Source organism: Phyllostomus discolor, chromosome 8, assembly GCF_004126475.2.
Source record: "Phyllostomus discolor isolate MPI-MPIP mPhyDis1 chromosome 8, mPhyDis1.pri.v3, whole genome shotgun sequence".
Classification (NCBI taxonomy): domain Eukaryota; kingdom Metazoa; phylum Chordata; class Mammalia; order Chiroptera; family Phyllostomidae; genus Phyllostomus; species Phyllostomus discolor.
Window position 1 is genome coordinate 28,141,275 of NC_040910.2, and position 19,356 is coordinate 28,160,630.

Genomic DNA, 19,356 nt, shown 5'->3' on the forward strand with positions numbered 1-19,356 from the left:
AGAAACTGCCAAACTGTCTTCCAAAGCAGCTGTGCCATTCTGTCTTTTCTCCAGCAGTGTGTGAAGTCCTGATGCTTCACATCCTCCCCGGCATCCAGTGTTGTCAGTGTTCCAGATTTTGGCCAATCTAATAGGTGTGTGGTGTCCCATTGTTGTTATAATTTGCATTTCCTGGATGATGTGTGACATGGAACATCTTTTCATATACTTGTATGCCACCAATATATCTTCTTTGGTGAGGTATCTGTTAGGGTCTTTGGTATGTTTTTAAATCAGGTTGTTTGTTCTGTTATTGTTAAGTTTTAAGAATGTTGGGTAGATTTTGAATAACACTGTTTGTTTTATCAATTGCATGCCTGCTTCCTTGCTATTTTCCCTTTAAGCAGCGGTCTCTCACATTTTCCCCTAACACATAAAACACATCACTCCCTTCCCATTCTAAACTGGCAAAATCAAATAATTTCTTTTACTTGAAATGTAAAGCAATCCTACATTTTATCTCCCATAATTATGATGGCAATCAACCAGTTTTTACAGATACTGTATCAACTACAACTCAACAAATCAACCTGTAGCTGGTAAACACATACCGTATTTTGCAGACTATAAAAAACACTCCCTCCCCCAAATTTGGGCGGAATAATGGTTGTTAATGCTTCTGTAGAGTTCTGTTTACATTTACATTGGTGGAATATGTTATGCTATTAAATATTTTACCACATTTTTTGCTTCAAAAATTTTTTCCCTATTTTCCTCCTCTAAAACCTAGGTGTGTCTTATAGTCTAAAAAATATGGTAAGTAGCTATAATACAGGTAGATAAAAGTGTTGCTAATATTCTATGGGCATAATGACAAAGGAGAATTTAATTCTGCCTTGGACTAGGAGGCTTGTGGGAGAAAGCTGAATAGAGATGTCTCAATAATTAATGTTTATTGAATGCGTACATTGTGCAAAGTGTTTTACACAAATTATGTCTTTAATTCTTATAAAAACAGAGGGAGACAGATAGTATAATTACCATCTCTATCATATAAACAAGAAAACTGAGTCTTGGGGAGTTTAATATGCCCAAAGTCATTTTGCTATCCAGAAATGGAGACAGATTTCAAAGCCAGCCAGACTAGCATCGAATTACATACCATTAACCATTATGCTAAAAGCCTCTCCAGAAATGGAGTATTTGCTAGTAGAAAAAGAAAATAAATGGGCAGAACATTTCACTAGGAAAAATATCAGACATAACAAAGTTTATGATTATAAAATACACAATATATTTAGGAGGAAAAAAGTAGTAGGTAGCCCTTATCTGTGCCTACTATGGATCAGATACTGTTCTAAATGTTTTTGTGTATTAACTCATTAATCCTTAAAACAACAGCATCAGAAAACACTTTTTTCCACCATTCCTCCTTTACAGAGGAAGAAACAGAAGCACAGACAGTTGAAATATCATGTCCAAGCCACACAGCTAAGGAAGAGTAGAACTGCAGTACGAAGCTAGGCAGTCTGGCTCTGCATTCATGGCACACGGTAAGTTTCTGGCTACAGTGGGTTGCAGTATGCCACAGGGGACAGCTGCAGGTCAGGCTGTAAAGCTACAGGGGTCAGTTTATAATGGGCTATGCTAAGAATATTGGACTTGAAACAACAGGTCCCTGATTTTCCACAGGAGTGGGAATGATACCACAATAATGATAAGATGTGCTATGCACTTAACAAATAAAGTCAATGTTGTCTTAAATTTTGTATTGGAGAAACATGTATTTTGTTTGTATAAGTGGAATACATAACATGAACTTGACCAAATCAAAATTGAAACTGATCTAGATGTACATTCTAATGAATTAAATTTTCTCCTTAAGAGCAATTCTCCAGTAGCTAAGAATTTACTCTCTTGAGAGTGATATCAGATAAAACATATATGTTCAGCAAGAAAGACTGGGTTAAAATGTGCTGAGAAACAATATATTAGGCAATGTTTATCCATGTTTTTATAAAGGAATGTAATATTGTTGTAAAATAAAATGAGTTATCTCTAAAATGCTTAGAAGAATCATTTATATAACATGCTTTATAAGTGTCAAATAATATTTCAAAAGACATTAACACTTAATAATCAAGAGAACAAATTCTGAAACTTCAATGACCAAGGTCAATGTCCAAGACTCCCACCTGAGTAAATCATGTAAATTGTGTCTCAGTTTTTATCATTATAAATATGTGCTGTAACCCACTTTACCTCATATCATTGTTGTCAGATTAAGTATTATGTATATATGAGGTGTGTCCAGAATGTATCCAGCCATGCATTATGACAAAGAGATATTTACTGAAGAAGACACAAGATGCAATAAGCATTATACATAAGACAATGAAGGCTCAGTCCCCATCAAAGCCAGAACCTTGGGACCTCACAAAGTTCTTCCAACCGCCATCAGCTACCCTGTTGTATTTTCCTGAATCTCATCGACGGTCTGAAATATCCTCTCTTTCAAAGGTGGTTTTAGTTTTGGGTAAAGCCAGAAGTTGTAGGGCACCAAATCTGGGCTGTAGGAGGGTGAAGTCACCTGGGCAATTTGATGTTTCCCAAAAAAACTCTGCACTAGATGTGATGCATGAGTTGGCATGCTGTCCCGATGAAGCTGTTAATCACAGCTGTGGCCTTCTGAATCATCCAGATAGTTTCCATGGAGGAATGTTCAAGCTTAATACAAAATTTGATGCAGATTCATTGCTCTACTCACCCAGTCATTTTGAATGTGATAGCCACACAGTATACATGCTCACTCAATGGCATCTACTGCCCCCACCAACTAGAACAGTGAAGTCATCATTGTTCACGCAAGTGCATTCAAGTCCGCTCTCCTTGGCTGCCAGGTTCCATCAATGCCAGGCAAAACATTCTTGTCATATTTACAATGGCTGGACTTTTTTCCAGATAGACCTTATATATGCATTGTGTATGTGAATGTTTTATATATACAAATAAATATACAATCTTTTAAAGAGCTCCAGACATAAATGAAACACTACAAAGTTTAGTTATTATCTGTGTTTAAAAAGAGAGATCAAATACCATATTTTTGGACTATAAGACACACCCTCCCCCCCAAATTTGGGAGGAATAATGGTTGTTAGTGCTGCTGTTGAGTTCTGTTTACATTTACATTGGTGAAATGTTGTTATTTACATTATTAAATATTTTACCACATTTTTGCTTCAATTTTTTTTCCCTTCTCTTCCTCTAAAACCTAGGTGCGTCTTATGGTCTGAAAAATATGGTGATGTTACAATAATCACCACCCAAATTACTATGACCCATTTTTAAATGCAATTAATATTAAAAAGTAACTAAACTATGGACTTTGGGTGATAATGATGTGTCAATGTAAGTTTTCAAGTATAACAAATGTATCACTCTGGTGGGGATTGTTGATAATGAGGAGGTTATGCACAGGCAGGTACAGAGGTTATATGGGAAATAAATTATCTGCACTTTCTGTTCAATTTTGCTGTAAAAGAAAGTTTGCTCTGTTATGAAGTCTATTAAAAAAAGTGTTCTAGATCCACTATATCCTAACCAAAAGAGAGTTATGGAAAATCTAGGTATTTATAAATATAAACATCTCTTCATAAACATGATTAAAATTCATTTATCATTATAAGAAGTAATGTGTACACAAAAATGACAGACCCAATTCTAAACCCTGACTCTGCCCCACGTGTCTGTCTACCCCACGGTGCCTTTCTCTGTAACAAATCTCAGACACAGTGCCTGACACCTCTGGCTTCAGCTTTTGTTTCTTTAAAATAAACATAATAATCTTTAATGCAAAACTAATATTAGGGTTGCTGTAAAAACTAAATCAATTTAAGGCACTTAGGAAAAGCTTTGCATATATTAAATATACAATAAATTGCCCTTAAGGCAATTTCAATGTATTCATATAACATAGAGATGAAATCTTACATTAAGTATAATGAACATTTTAAAATAGTTATAAATTCAAATCAGTTTAACAAATTTTTTTAACTCTACTATAACTCAGTCTGTATGATTGAATCTTCCCATAATAAATATTTCAATATCATAGCAATGGAAATATAAATACCACAGTCGTTTATTTAACTTTATATAAAGCAATTCTAATCTTTTGAATATGGTCATTAAAATGGTGAATTCTAAAAGTACATCGTTAAATTAGAGGATCATTAGGACTCACTTTTTGATACCTATTGTGATGAGTAGCATTTTAAATCACCCTTATTATCTTTTTATATAATGTCTCTTTAGGTGGTCAAAAGCAAATCCCTTATTGATTTTTTTCAACCTTTGGTGTAAATAGAGCAGAAATCAGCATGGCTAGTTTTGTCCTACCACAAATTCTTCAACCTTACTTTGTCTTATTATTCTAAACCTGTTTTTTAAAAAACTATCAGCAGTATTGACTGGTGCCCAAAACACTGATCTAGAAATAGTGTTAATTATCTGCAGCTGCATAGGCAGCAACAGCTTAAAATACAGGGCTTCTCACTCACAATACACAAAAACAATGAACAAAAGAAATGATCAGCTATAGTAAGCATCTCTGAAATTTTCCCCAGAGTAACAATATAAAAATGTGAGTCATGCCTGAATGGACACTTCTTCAAGGACGACATACAGATGGCCAATAAACATATGAAAAGATGCTCAGTGTCACCAGTCATCAGGGAGATGCAAATTAAAGTCACAATGAGATGTCACCTCACACCTGTCAGAATGGCTATCATCAATAAATCCCCAAATGACAAGTGCTAGAGAGGACGTGGAGAGAAGGGAACCCTGACTCACTGTTGTGGGAACCTCTATGGAAAACAGTATGGAGGTTCCTCAACAAATTAAAATGGGTCTGTTTTATAACCCAGCATTTCCATTTCAGGAGATTTATCTTAAGAACCCCAAAAGACTAATTCAAAAGACTGTATGCATATCTGTGTTCGTTGTAGCCTTATCTATAACAGCCAAGCTGTGGGAACAACCCAAATGCTCATTAATAGATGAGTGGATAAAAAGCTGTGTACATATATACAATGAAATATTATTTGGCCATGAAGGGGGTAGGGGGATAACAGGGGAAAGCAGGGGAAGGGTCAAGGCAAGAAACATGTATAAAGGACCCACAGACAAAGACAATGGGGTGGTGGGAAGATTGAATGTGGGAAGTGGGGGGTGGGTAGGGCAGGGGAGAATAATTGGGAAAAATGGGGACAACTGTAATTGAACAGCAATAAACATTTTTTTAATGAAACCTTACCATTTGCAACAGCATGGATGGACCTAGAGGGTATTATGCTTAGTGAATTAAGTTAGTCAGAAAAAAACACATATAATATAATTTCACTTATATGTGGAATCTAAAGAACAATATAAATGAACAAACAAAAATGGAACAAACTCATAGACACAGAGAACAAACTAGTGGTTGCCAGAGAGGAGGAGGTTGGAGGGCTGAGTCAAAAAGGTGAAGGGGTTGAGAAGTAGAGATTGGTAGTTATAAAATAGTCACAGGGATGTAAGTGAAGCATAGGAAATATATTCAATAGCATTGGGATAACTATGAATGGTGCCAGTTGGGGTACTGGAACTATAGAGGGGGATGCTACATAAAGTATATGATTGTCTAACCACTAAGCGGTACACCAAAACCAATACAAAATAGAATTAAAGGGGAAAAAGTGGGCCATGCTCTAAGCCTGGAAAGCCATTATATATTTTATATTAAACCATCTAAATTATTAGTTATGCTACCATTTCAGAAAACGTGTTATATTCAAGTTCTTGCTCATTGTTCATAAAACTATTTGGTTTTAACTGGCGATGGCAATTATAACAGAAAGCCAGAACAAGAATATGGATATCATGCTTGTTTGAGGCCAATTCTTCACAGAAGAAAAACATTAGAAGACTAATATCCAAATATATGACCTTGAAAATCACATTTGGATGGTTTACACAATCCTCTATATTGGCTGTAGTCATCAAAGCTAGTGTAAAACACATAATGAGCCTCCAAATCAGGCTGTTTCTTTCATGCACCACATAACATTTCAATCAACAATGTTCCACATATACAAAAATTATAATGGAGCTGAAAAATTCTTGTCACCTAGACACATCATAGTTGTCCTAATATCCCAGCACTATGCGTTACTGCGTTACTGTTTTTTGCAGTCTCAGTCTGCCCTTACTAATGCCATCAGTCAGAGATGCCTGGTTGCAGTCTGTCCCCTGGGCCAGACATCTCTCCTTTCTAAACCAGTGTGAGAACTGAACTGACCCTCATGGTTCTTGTTAGGATGACAAGATGCCTCATAACCATGACAATGCAGGTCTAAGGCTCTACTTGTATTGGGGATGAGGGTGGGGGACTACGATACCAAGCAGAGATCACTCTTTACTGGTCAGTTTAAAACATAAGAGTAAATGAATGCATCAAAAAACTATGGTACATTTACACAATGGAATACTACACAGCAGAAAGAAGAAGCTCCTACTCTTCGCAACAGCATGGATGGACCTGGAGAGCATTTTGCTAAGTGAAGTAAGCCAGGTGGTAAAAGACAAATACCATATGATCTCACCCGTAAGTGGAACTTATTTAACGAAACAAACAAGCAAGCAAAATGTAACCAGAGACATTGAAATTAAGAACAAACTAACAGTAACCAGAAGAGAGGTGGGAGGGAATAGTGGGGGGGGGGGGGACGGGGAAGGGTTTTCAGGAACATCTATAAAGGACATATGGACAGAACCAAGGGGGGTGGAATCAGGGGTGGAAGATGGAGATGGCTGGGGTGGGGGGAGTGTTGGGGGAAAAATGGAGACAACTGTACTTGAACAACAATAAAAAAGTTAAAAATAAAAAAAAAACATAAGAGTGGGGATTTAAAGTACAGGAAGAGAAAAAAGGAAGTAGCTCAAATGGTCAGTTATCAAAATCAGCCAAGATCTAAAACAAAGAAGCCTCAGTGCCTGCTGGTGGCCAGGCCCTTAATCTAGTTGTGTGGCTGGTAATGTATTTATTCCAGATAGCCTTCCCTGAAGCAGAAGCTGTCTTTGAAATAGATGCCTCCCTGACAATGGAGGCCTCAACAATCAAATCTTAAATCAGGTCCTTGCATTGCAAAAAAAAAAAAAAAAGAAAGAAAGAAAGAGAGAGAGAGAAGAAGGAGGAGGAGGAGGGGGAGGGGGAGGAGGAGGAGAAGGAGAAGAAGAAGAACTTCCAGAGCTTCCACTGCAATTACTGACCTCTTCGTAGTGCTGCTGGTGTAGGCAGACCTACTGCGCTCCCAGTGTCTTAAAAGCAGAGCGCATACAATTACAGTAGTACACTGTACCATCTGGGTTTGTGTGAATGTGCTCCCTAATGTTCCCAAGTAAGTGAAGTCACCCAAGGATGCCATTTCTCAGAAGGTAATCCCATCATTAAGCAGGGCATGACTGCATTGTTATTTAAAGCCCAAGTAAGGAAATATTTAGCAACTATTTCACTTATTTACAATTCTAAGGCATGGATCTACCAGTTTCCTTCAATCAGTTGTTATGGACTCACCTCTCTCTCATATTTGCATATCCCTCTCACCTTTTTTTTTTTCTGGCAACTATTTATTATTTGTTCACTCAATGAATTCATTTTAAAGTATTTGTGGATTGACTCACACCCTTCTCGAACCATCTTTAACAAACAAGCACAAGGCACACGGGAAACAATTTTTAGACTTCTATTATCTATATTGACCAGTTTAATTGATCATATTACTTATTTTTAATGTTCTACAGATAGCTATTTTTAATACACTCCTCACAGAAAATATGTACTAGTTACATGTCAAGTTCTAAGGATAAGGAGGTTAATAAGACATAGACATCACAAAACTTCCAGACACTTGAAGGAGATCCATGTCATATAATCTGTTCCCCGTGAAGTGAAGATTACAAGGTGATGAAGAAATTTAGCTGGGAGTCAGGGGTAGACCTAGAGGACCTCATTGAAAACCAGATTTCCTCCTACTGAAGCAAATAGCTAGTTCCACATCTTTCCCCTTTTATGAAACCCAGGAAAACAAAAAAACAGCTGTTCCTTAGATGAGAAAAGTAGAAATTTCTAATCTGAACTATTCAGACACCCAAAATGTATTAATTAAGATCTGCTTTCTGTGCCCCATCTCCCAAATATACACAAACCCCCAAAGTTAAGAAAAACATAACAGCCACCTTCGCTGACCAAACTGCTTGGCAAAACTCTCCTTCTGCAAGTGTCGTATCAACATTCACTCAGGTACTGACATCCTCAAAGCAAATAAGGCATATCAAATATTAATCTTCATATCAATTCTTTGGAAACTTGTTATTTGTTTATTGAATTGAGTGTGTGTCAAGTCTAAGCTGTAAGATAGTGTCTATCAGAAGCAGAGTGAGACTAAACTCTGTTTCCATAAAACACTCTGAAGTCCACCCAGGCACAGCATAGCCGTCTCCACCGCAGCCCCAGCCCACCACCACACCAAAGGCAAAACTGGAGGCAAGTCTCCACTTAGGATGTTTTGCTGTATACTAAGGAAACACTTTAGCTATTGGTTTCAGAGAGTCATGATCTTGTTAAGAAAGTTTCTTTTTGTCCATACTTAAGTGTTTAACAATAAGTTAGAGAAGCAGTGAGACAGCACAGTTTTAAAAAGCCCGAACGCTGATGTTAGCAAATACAGACTGGAATCAGTGCTCTGTAGTTCTGTGATCTGGAGGCAGGAACTGGAGCCTCCCCTGGCTTTGGTGTTCAGCAGCTGTGGGAAGGAGAGTGTCTCTCTGCCCCAGGCATGATACAGCAATAACCGTGAGGTCTTTGGTTGCTCTTTACCTTGGGCCCCAGAGCCCAGAGGTGAAATGGCAAACGAAACTAATCAAAGGTGTTAACTGGGCAGATGGAAACCTTTCCCTGGGCCTCTGACACTTGCGATAAAACAGGGTTTGCTTTGTATGAAATGACTGACCAGGTCTCTGCAATTTAGGTGAGGGATTATGCAGGAATTCATGTCAACACAATCCCCTTATGTTGATTTTTCAAACAAAAACCCACTCCTCACCCATTCTTCAATACATCCTTTCACGTACTGCTATTTTAAATGTGGGTGATTGATTAATTAATAGAAATTCCAAGATACTCAGAAGCTTTTTGGAACCCTAAAGGAAACAAATAGAAAAATAAAATTCTGGCCCAAAGTTTTGTTACCCCTTTGCAAAACCAAGGTAGAGGTCATGGCTGAGCGGGGATACATTACTGATAACTCTGCCTCATCCTTCTGGGCCCTCCCAAAGTATGCTGACTTTATAGCAACACTATTTCCAAGAGGACTTTTACACTTGACACGACCAAACTATCGTCTCCCTCTTCCTCTCTCCTGAAAGTACATTATTGATATGCCTTAATGTGATTATTTGTTCCAGGTCAACTCATTTCCAAACCCTCTATCTTGGTGGCATCGGCTTGCCTTAGTACTTGAAATTTGCCACGACACATTTGGAATTATGAAAAAAAGACTTCTAATCCACTCAGCATGTAATCAGGGGTTTTATGCATATGTGCCTTTACATCAATAAGGAACATCAAAAACCAAACATTTGCTGTTTTCTAGATAGGCTACTTATGTTTAGTCTCTGATGTTCTTACTCTCTGTCTGTGCACTAGACAGAATTTAGATGTAAGTGCACTAAAGCCAAAATCCTATTAGCCCCTGAACATACCCAAACAGAGAAACCCCCATGCTCTTGTAATGAAAAGCACAACACGAATTAGGTCTGCTATCACAGAAAAAAGGAATTCTCCTAGAGAATTCCTTTAAAAGTAATAAAGGGAATGGATATACCTACTTACTTCAGTCAGTTACCCCATGATTTCACCTTTGGTTGTGGCAACTTCCAATCCTTAAGGCCCAGCACCAGACTTCACAGGCTATTTCTAAATTGCTGATCCTTCTCAAAATAGAGCCTATCTTCCAGAAGCAGTGACGATCATTATAAAAGATATTTAAAACCCTTTCTTGTCCTCTGCCAGTTTTGTGCCAGCCTCCAGGGGATGGACTTCAAGGACTGCACCAGGACGGGTGCTTCCCTAAATAAAAGTGCCTTGAAGTGTTCCAGGCCTGCATCTTTATTTTGTGACTTTCAACTTGTTTATAAATATCAACCATTCATTTTTTGCCCTTTACCTTTGTTTTCAATCCTCCCCTGAGGGAACTAGACTGTTCGAATGGGCATAAGTAAAAACATTTAGAGGGTAGCAAAGCTGGAAAACTGTACCTGTGCCTTCAACCCGAAAAAGCCTAAGTGTGCAAACATACCACCTAATCCAACCTTCTCAAGATCCTAGCTTTTTATAACATATGCCTAAATTCTGTAACCTATAACAGTAAATCTGATTGATGATGTTTCACCCCAGTGAATCATAATTGTATTAACAAGGTTCTGAAGCTGATTCAATAAAACTCTGGATTCACATTTAGCAGACAGAGCCAAATGTTTATACTCTGAAGTTATTCGTGGAGTAAGGGGTGCCATTCGGTCAGTGGGATTTAACGTAATGGTGTTTACCTGTGTGTCAGCCTCCGGTGACTGACGCAGACCGCGGTGTGAGAGTCTTGGGCAAGGCACACTTTATGGCGACTGCATTTCATCTTTAAGCATGGATCTTTAGCTGGATCTAAAACGAGAGGGATAAATTTATACATGAATTATTAAAATTAGTTTGTTAGAGGTCTCTAATCCCATCAAACACAATTTGATCCAGGCATTTACATAGCATTTAGCTGTAAACTGTCTTCACATTCTTTGATGGAGTGATACTGCTGCTTCCATCCACAAAACTCAGAGTGAAGAGAGAGTTGCACTTCAGTCTCACCTCTGCTCCTCAGAAAGGAAAATGTACGTACCCCTCAGATCAAACAATGTGTAATCAAGAGAGGAATTTCAAAACCAGAATGTCCTACAGTTGCTACTATCTCCTAATCAGTAAAGGTGGAAAAATAAAGTTGAGGTGTGCTACTGTAATACTTCCATCAGTGGAGAATTATAGCTTATACTCTCCTTAGGGAGATGCAGGCGAGTAGAGGAAATGGGTGAGACCCAAGAATAACTTATTGGTCATTCATGAGATTTTGGATGTCTGAGGAAAGCCTGCAGCCATACTTGGAGAGCTGGCTGAGAGTATCAGGGTAAGAACTAAAATCCTGAACTTTCATTTCTCAATTGTGTGTGCCTGAGGCTTGAGTTGCCATTTATCCAGAAACAAACCTCGGTCTCAGTGGTTGCCTATGTGATATTTTAAATAACAGTTTTATTGAGATATAATTCACAGACTACACAATTCATCATTCTTTTAATGTTCAAAATTCACTATTTTTTAGTATATTTGCAGTTGTGAAACTATTATCATAATCAATTTAGAACATTTTTACACCTCAAAAAATACCCATATCTTTTCATTATCACCCCCCTGTCCCTCAACTACCCCCCCCCCCAACAACCACCAATACAAGGCACTCACTGGTCTAATATCTGTCTCCATGGAGTTGCCTATTCTGAACATTTCATCTAAATGGAGTCATACAATACATGGTCTTTTATGGCTGGTCTCCTTCATTTGGAACACTGTTTTCTTTCAAGGCCAAACTGTGTTATTGCAAGCATCACTACTGTATTCTTGTACGTTCCTGAACATCACCCCACTGTATAAATACACCATCTATTGTTTATTCACTTGCTAATTGATAGGCATTTTGGTTCTTTCCTCCTTCTTGTTCATCATGAATAATGCTGCTGCTGGCAATTACTACTGGTGATAGTTAGTGGTGTTTTCCAGTGATTTCTTGTGAGTGGAAAGCCAGAGAGGGAGTTGGTATTAATAAGAAAAAGGCATCAAATGTCTAGTCCGGGTACATGTCTAAATTGAAAGAAAGAGTTCATGAAAGATGGCAAATGGAAAAGGGGGTTCTGGTGCAGGTAGAAAAATAAAGTCCAGCGCCCAGAGGAATGTGCATCTGGAGCATGAAGAAGCACTGGTGGCCGGCCCTGGGCTTTCGCTGGACATGACGTGTGGATTTGAGCCAATCTTCTTTAGATCTTAAATCAAGGGCAACACAGAACTAACATCTAGAGTACAAATCAAATTTAGCTTTAAAATGTGGTAAATTTTAAGCATATTTAGTCACACATTAAGTATAGTGAATATGCTTTGATAATAATGAATTTGATAAAATACATATATAAAAAATATAAATATTATTTCTTTTAAAAATTCAAAATATATTTCTGCAACAGCTTATTTGAGATTTCACATAAGCATGAGATTTAAAATAAAGATATTAAAAATGTTAAGTAATAAATATACAAGATAATAAGTCAATACATTAAGTACATCTATGTGGAACATAAATGTTTTCAATTTCCTCCACACTAAACAATTTTTCCATGAGTAATTATTAGATCAATTATAGCTTCTCTTAACTTCTAAATAGTTCTAACATTTAAGATAAGCTAGTTATTTTAGTCTCTGTAAAATGTTGAATATACTTTGTTCATTATGCAAATGCAAACTGCTAGAATGTTCTCATTATATTATCACAGCTTCAATTATCCCTAATTAAAAAACTGTCTCATTGAACTATTGTATCTTTTAAGTGTACAGCTTCTGTTGGACAACATAAAAGAAAAACTTTTAATAACTTAGAATGCATTAAAATGTTTTTGAGTTATTTCTAATTGTTGGTCTAGTTTGATTTTTAACTATTAATATCATTTTAAAATAATAAAATTACACAATTCTGTCTAATAATTAAACATCATTGCACCTACTACTGTACCTCATATTCACATTGTATGCTCATTGTGAATGTAGTTAATTTAAATATATCATTCTGAAAAATAAGTTTTTATTTTGAAATGAGACACTATAGAGTTGGGCACCACTCTGTGTGGTTTCTGAGAACTGTGGTCTCGCGAGAGCAAGCCCTGAAGGGGCTAGTAAGTCTCCCTGGAAAACCAGGTGAAAACGGAGGTGACAGGTACTACCCCACACCAACACTGAGGGTTCCCATGAAAATCGGGTCTGATAAATACATTGTATCCTTTGAAGCTTGCTCTGCTTTGTTTTGTATAGACCTGGTGATACAAACCAGATGTTTGAGTTCCAGGACTAAGGAGTAAACTCACTGTCTCATGAAACACATCTTAAAGACCCTCTGGAATCGGCATGACTAGCAGATCCTGACTTATGACAGATCTCTGTGTCTCTTTGATTGTTATCTATAGATAATACCTATTTCTGTATGACTATAGCCTTTTTGACATTGACTGTTGAACTATGCATGTATGATGTATATGCCTACACATACCATTCCCAATAAAAGCCATTTGGGAGAAGGGCTTAGGACATTCCCCACTAAAGGAAATTGCCACCCCCTTTCCCACCAGAACAGCAAGATTGTGTCTGGGATGACTTATTTACCATCCTCAGCAGGTGGGAGGATTCTGCTGGGCAGAGTTCCTCCCACACTATGGTACCTATAAAACTGTCCTGGTTAATCTAACCTAGTTACACGGAGCGTATACTATTAATAGTTATTTTCAGTTATTTCTTCCAGTTTCCTTTACCTTATACAGACCACAGTGAATAATTTACAAAAGTTCCATAACTCCTCTTACACTGTATCAACTTAAAAGAAATAAGATTTCAAGAAATGGTATATAAAGAGGGTATTATCAGAACAAAGACAGCACATGAAAATCAATTTAATGAAATTTTGCATAAAATTCTATGTAAATGATAACATAAAGCAGTAGCAGTATTCATGAGGCGATGAAAATATAATAAAAAGTAAACAGGAAGAATTGAAGCCATAGGGTCTGCAATAAGGAAAAGATCACTTTCTGTGCATGTGATTTTTAACCATCTGTATTTTTTCGTAGAACTCACATTGTTGGCAGCTTAGAAACTACAAAACACCACACACTGTAAATACAGATGCCTAAGATTTTATCCCCGAAGTCACAACAATAACAGAATTATCTTCTCCTTGGCTGAAGCCCATGGATTAGAATCAATCCTATATCTTAAAGAGGCCTGGCATAAATTCATCCTCATCCTGTTACTATCCTCCTCTTTTCCTCGTTTTCAAATGCATGTCTCCTGCCCTACTCTGTATGATTGCATTTAACCTTCTCTCAAGCACCTATAAAACCACCCCTACAAAGATTTCAGCTAGTGCATCTAGACTCATTTGGCCATCTTCCTTTCTTATCCTAACGTTTCATAATCTTTCTGAGCATTGTGAACTCCCCTGGGGACCTAACTGGTACTGTCTTCTGTTTTATTTTAGAAAGAGTCATTCTGAATTTCAAACAATCATTTTATAAATTAACCTTTGCATTTAATTTGTGAGGTAAGCTTTCCCTCACTTACTTTCACCAGAATACTTGATTTTGTATTCTCCACTTACTGCCAAACCAGGATAAGCTAGGAAACAACCAGCCCAATCTAGCTCCTAATGGCCTAATGGCGGAAGTACCCAAGCCAGCAGGTGAGAAACAGGCAACAAATATGAATGTGGACCGGCATGTTACCAAGGAAAGATCTAATTCTTGGACAGACGCCCCGGTGTCAGGGGGACTGAAAAGTAAGGACGCAGCAGTCAGCAGATCTGGGGAACAGCACGCACAGTGAAAGGTGCTGGACACTGAGCGGAGCAGGGGAGCCCTCATCCGTGCCTGTCTTTCCTGCCCACGGTCTTGAAAGAAGACAAGGCGGAAAGTGGCATCACTAAGTTGCAAAAGTAGGGAGTACAGTTAATAACAAGAACGGATATAAACTTTAACAGGAAATATCAAAACACCTAATCTGCACAAACTCACTTCTGGATTTTAACAGAGGTTTTCCATAGGAAGCCTGGATTTTAGAAGAATTACTACATACTAATGATTCTAGGCTCAAGTACTCTTAAATGGTACTGTATGGCATTTTTGGTGGAGTTAATGTGAAGTAGTTACCTTAGCTCAGTCAATGCCAGAGAAAAGACATCGTAGATTCTTGACTAGCACAGCAGAAACAGCCTTCCCAACATGAACACAGATTTTTCAAACAGCAGTCTCATGCAGACTAATTTCTGCACAGCCTGTTACGTTCATCTATAAAATCAAAATTTGGACTAGATAATCTCCAAATTCACATTCTGGCTTCAAAGTAGATTATTCAATTTTGCATATGTATTTTTTGCACCAGATATCCTACATGAAGTGGATACTTCCCTCAACAGACTCAACATTTTATTCAAAGAGAGATGTGTAAATAGTCAATTACAATCTATGAAGTAGAAATTCTGTACATGTATGTATATATTTAGCCACATGGAAATACACATACGCACAGATGAAGGGATCATATAATGGTGAATGGGGGATTAGTAGAATGAATGAAAACAAAGGTAGGCTTTGCAATATAAATAGTGAACACAATGAAAGAAAACTCCAGAATAAGGAAACAGTGTGGGTAGCATAAAAGTATAAAAAGGATGTCCTATCCCCGCAATGACAGAGTTCAGGATTGATGAAATAATATACAATGTACACACTGAAGGCAAAATTTTTGAAAAAAACACTAATGGAAACTTAACTTTTGGTGCTTTACCATATAGGCAATGCCATGTCATTGAAAGATTTTAACTCAGAAAGTGGCATAATTAGGTTTGTGTGGTAGAATGCTCACACACAAGAATTTGGAGGTGCTCTGCAGACTGTATGACCGTAACAGGGAAACTAAATGTCAGAAACAGAAAGGATAAGCACCTACTGTACAAAAACTCACCACGAAGACTGGGATGGGAACAGTGATGACTGAAGGACAGAAAAGGGAGAAGATTTTGAGAGGATCAAGCCCTGGTCTGTTTGAACATGTACAATGAGGCAACAATACTAGAATCAGCCAAATTAACTTCCAGATAGTCACGTCCACCATTTGTGGATTTTTCTCTGACATTAATATTGAGGTAACTGATTTTCTTTTTATTAGTATTTGCCTGGCAATGATCCCCCCATTCTTTTATTTTTAATTTTTCACTTTTATATTTTATGGCCAGCTCTCAAGAACCCTTAGTTGGATTTAGAAGTCCAAACTCCCCCTTTTTCTGTGTAATCCATAGCGATTTTTTAAAAATATATTTAAGTCTCCTATCACTTTGTTTTGTACTTTCTTTTTTTTAAATATTTTATTTATTTATTTTTTAGAAACGGAAGGGAGGGAGATAGAGAGAGAGAGAAACATCAATGTACGGTTGCTGGGGGTTATGGCTTGCAACCCAGGAATGTACCCTGGCTGGGAATCGAACCTGGGACACTTTGGTTCCCAGCCCGCGCTCAATCCACTGAGCTACTCCAGCCAGGGATTGTACTTTCTATTTTACAATATATTTTTTCTGTTTTGTTTTTTCTCTTTCTTTCCTTGTATTGTAATGATTGTATTTTCATTAGTACCTTTTTCCTCTCTGCTAGCTTGGAAGTTAGGAAATCTCTTCAGTGATTGCTTTTAGAAGTTTACATGCACAGATGGCATAAATGAGTGAAAAGAACTATATAATAAGTAGTTTATCCCTGTTCTGAAGAGTATTAGGACCTTAGAACACATTAACCCCTAATCTTTGACATTCAAATTCCTCACCGTTTTCAAAAAGCTACACCTGCTTTTGACTTTACCATCTCATCCCTGCAAATGAGTCATTCTTTCTATTATTATTTTTATAACATAGCTAATTTAAAATAATGAAATCTACCAATTTCTTCGTCCATCAATTTCTTCTTGCAATCCACTTTTACTTTGGGTTCTTTTTTATCATTTCCTTCAGTTTGCTGAAGTATTTCCTTTTGTAGTTTTTCCAACATGCACCATTTGTGCTAAAACTTTGAAATAATTTTTCTAAATGGATCTTTATTTTCCAATCACTCTTAAGTGACAATTTAGCTGTGTCTGGAATTATTATTTGATAATTATTTTTTCCTAATCACAATGATGTTATTATTTCATGTTCTTTTGCCATCAAATGTCACTAATTAATGTCTGTTGTCAGTCTGTAGCTATCCGTAAGTAATCTAATCAGCCTTTACTTCCTGGATATTATAATGTTTTCTTATCACCAATACTTTGTGTTGTGGGATGTTCATCTCCAACTATGATAGAAAACACATAAACAAATATGTCCTTCTCTCTGAATTCCAATGGATAACAAAATACATTTATGTGATGAAAGAATTCTTTAACAGTTGGGGAAAAAATCAAGAAAAGAAAGACTAAGGGGGGTATTCATCATGATTTCAGAGCAGATGAATTGTGCTCCTGAGAGGTGGGTCTCAATTTTGGAAAAATTTTGGAAAAATTACAACCCCACTAAACAGTGAGATCAAACTACACATCAGCATTCACTTGGTAAAATGGCTCTTGAAGCTCATAGTGTGCACTCATATAACATGAAGTGACCACTAACTCAAACATGATCATAAAACCTTCGTAATGGTTCAATAATAGAGCATCAAATATGCTTTTGATGTTGTTCTCACAACAGTTTATTTCACTCTACCTCTATGCGGTAAAACTATAGGAAGAACAGGTTTCCTGGAGAATTTTAAGAAACTTGCCAGATGTTATAATGAAAGGCTGTGCAAGCGAGCAGCATGGAAAGTAGAGCTAATGCCTGATAGTTAATTAGACTTTGACAGCCAATTTTCTGGTGCTAAATGTGATTAAATGTGGCTGCAAGTCTTTGGAGTGACTTTCTTAGTTTCGAACCTTAATATTACTTCAATTATATAAAAGCCATCCACCCTGACTCTGGTCTCCTCATTGCAAACGTTAAATATGCAGGTCTACAAAATTAGAAGCTTCACATGCAATTGATGGGTTAATTTAGTTTATAATAAATATCTATCAAACTACATAGTGTTTATTTCAATAATGTCTTATAAAGGTGTATTGAATTTATCTATTTATTGCATTAATAAGTCAAAGTTAAAGTCTCCAGATATTAGTATAAAGTAGAATTTCATCCTATAGTTGGCCTAGCCTAGTTAAAGGATTAATGAATATGTTAAAATACCATTCTCTTCCATTCTTTATCATTGTTTTTTATTGTCGGGATATATTTTCTTACAAATTCCTTAAAGTGATAATTGCTAATAGTGTTTCTTTTATAAAATATATAAATTCCAGCAAAATTATGTGTAAAAACCTATTGTTATTACTGTTTTCTATTTTCTAATCTATTGTTTGACATATAAAGATGATATTGAATCCCTAGCATAAAGATTTTTATTTGAGATTGTCTTTCCAATACCAGAGTTAAGTATCCCTATGATTAAATTAACTCATGTTAAAATGCTGCCTGAAATGGATTCATAAGGAAACATTTATGTGTGACCCATGGACACGAACAATGGTATGGGGACTGATGGAGGGAGGGGAGAGTGTGAGGTTGGGTGGAGGTGGGAAGGAGAAAAAAAAGGGACAATGAACTGTAATAGCCTAAACAATTAAACAGAAGGAAAGCCCCTGCAGCATGGAATTATATCTGGCCATCGGCATTTGATCTGTGTTGATGGCTCTTGAAGTCCTACCAAGTCTCACCTGCTCTGCCAGGCATCCCCTGCAACCACCACACACACGGGAGGCCCTCTGGCCCACTGCCAGTGACACTCTGCCTCCCTCAGCTTTCTCTTAGGACATGGAACTATACCCATGCAAAAAAAAAAAAATCCACTGACTAAACTCGCCACAGTCCTCAATAGACTTTTTAAAAAAATGTTGCCCAGTTAGTGGTAAAAGTAATAATTTCCACATGACTCTCTCTAAAAGGACAAAGAAGCTAATCTTTAAAGGACCAAAACAAGCATAGACATGAGGCCTCCAAAAGACGTGCCAGACACTGCTACCATTAGATAGGGCACGCACACATGCAATGTGTAGCAATAGAAAACAATATATGTATTATGACCATTTAATTCAATCTGAGCTGTGAAGCAGAAGATATTCTCCTAATAGCATCTGTTCAAACTGGCATAAAATTAAAAGTACATTTTTTTACCACTAGAAGAAATGTTGCATTTTAAAAAACTGAGCATAAGAATCATTGGCAAGAATTAAGATCCACCAACCCTAACACATGCCTGGTGAGAGTGTGAAATGGTACAATCACTCTTATCCAGGTCCAATTAGGATACAAAAGACATAGTAAGTGAAAGAGAAGGATTAAATAAGGAATTACTAATGATAGCAGGGCAGTAGCT

The 19,356-nt window shown here is 37.0% G+C and overlaps 1 protein-coding gene across 4 annotated transcripts in view; it reads right to left on the minus strand.

Moving 5' to 3' along the window:
• SPOCK3 (SPARC (osteonectin), cwcv and kazal like domains proteoglycan 3) overlaps positions 1-19,356 on the minus strand; it is a 292,764-nt gene that overhangs the window by 137,087 nt on the left and 136,321 nt on the right. For all 4 annotated transcript variants that reach the window (XM_028521177.2, XM_028521179.2, XM_028521176.2 and 1 more), the window contains one exon: positions 10,630-10,738. In XM_028521177.2, the coding sequence (XP_028376978.1) occupies positions 10,630-10,738 (109 nt within the window). The remainder of the gene's footprint in view (positions 1-10,629; positions 10,739-19,356) is intronic.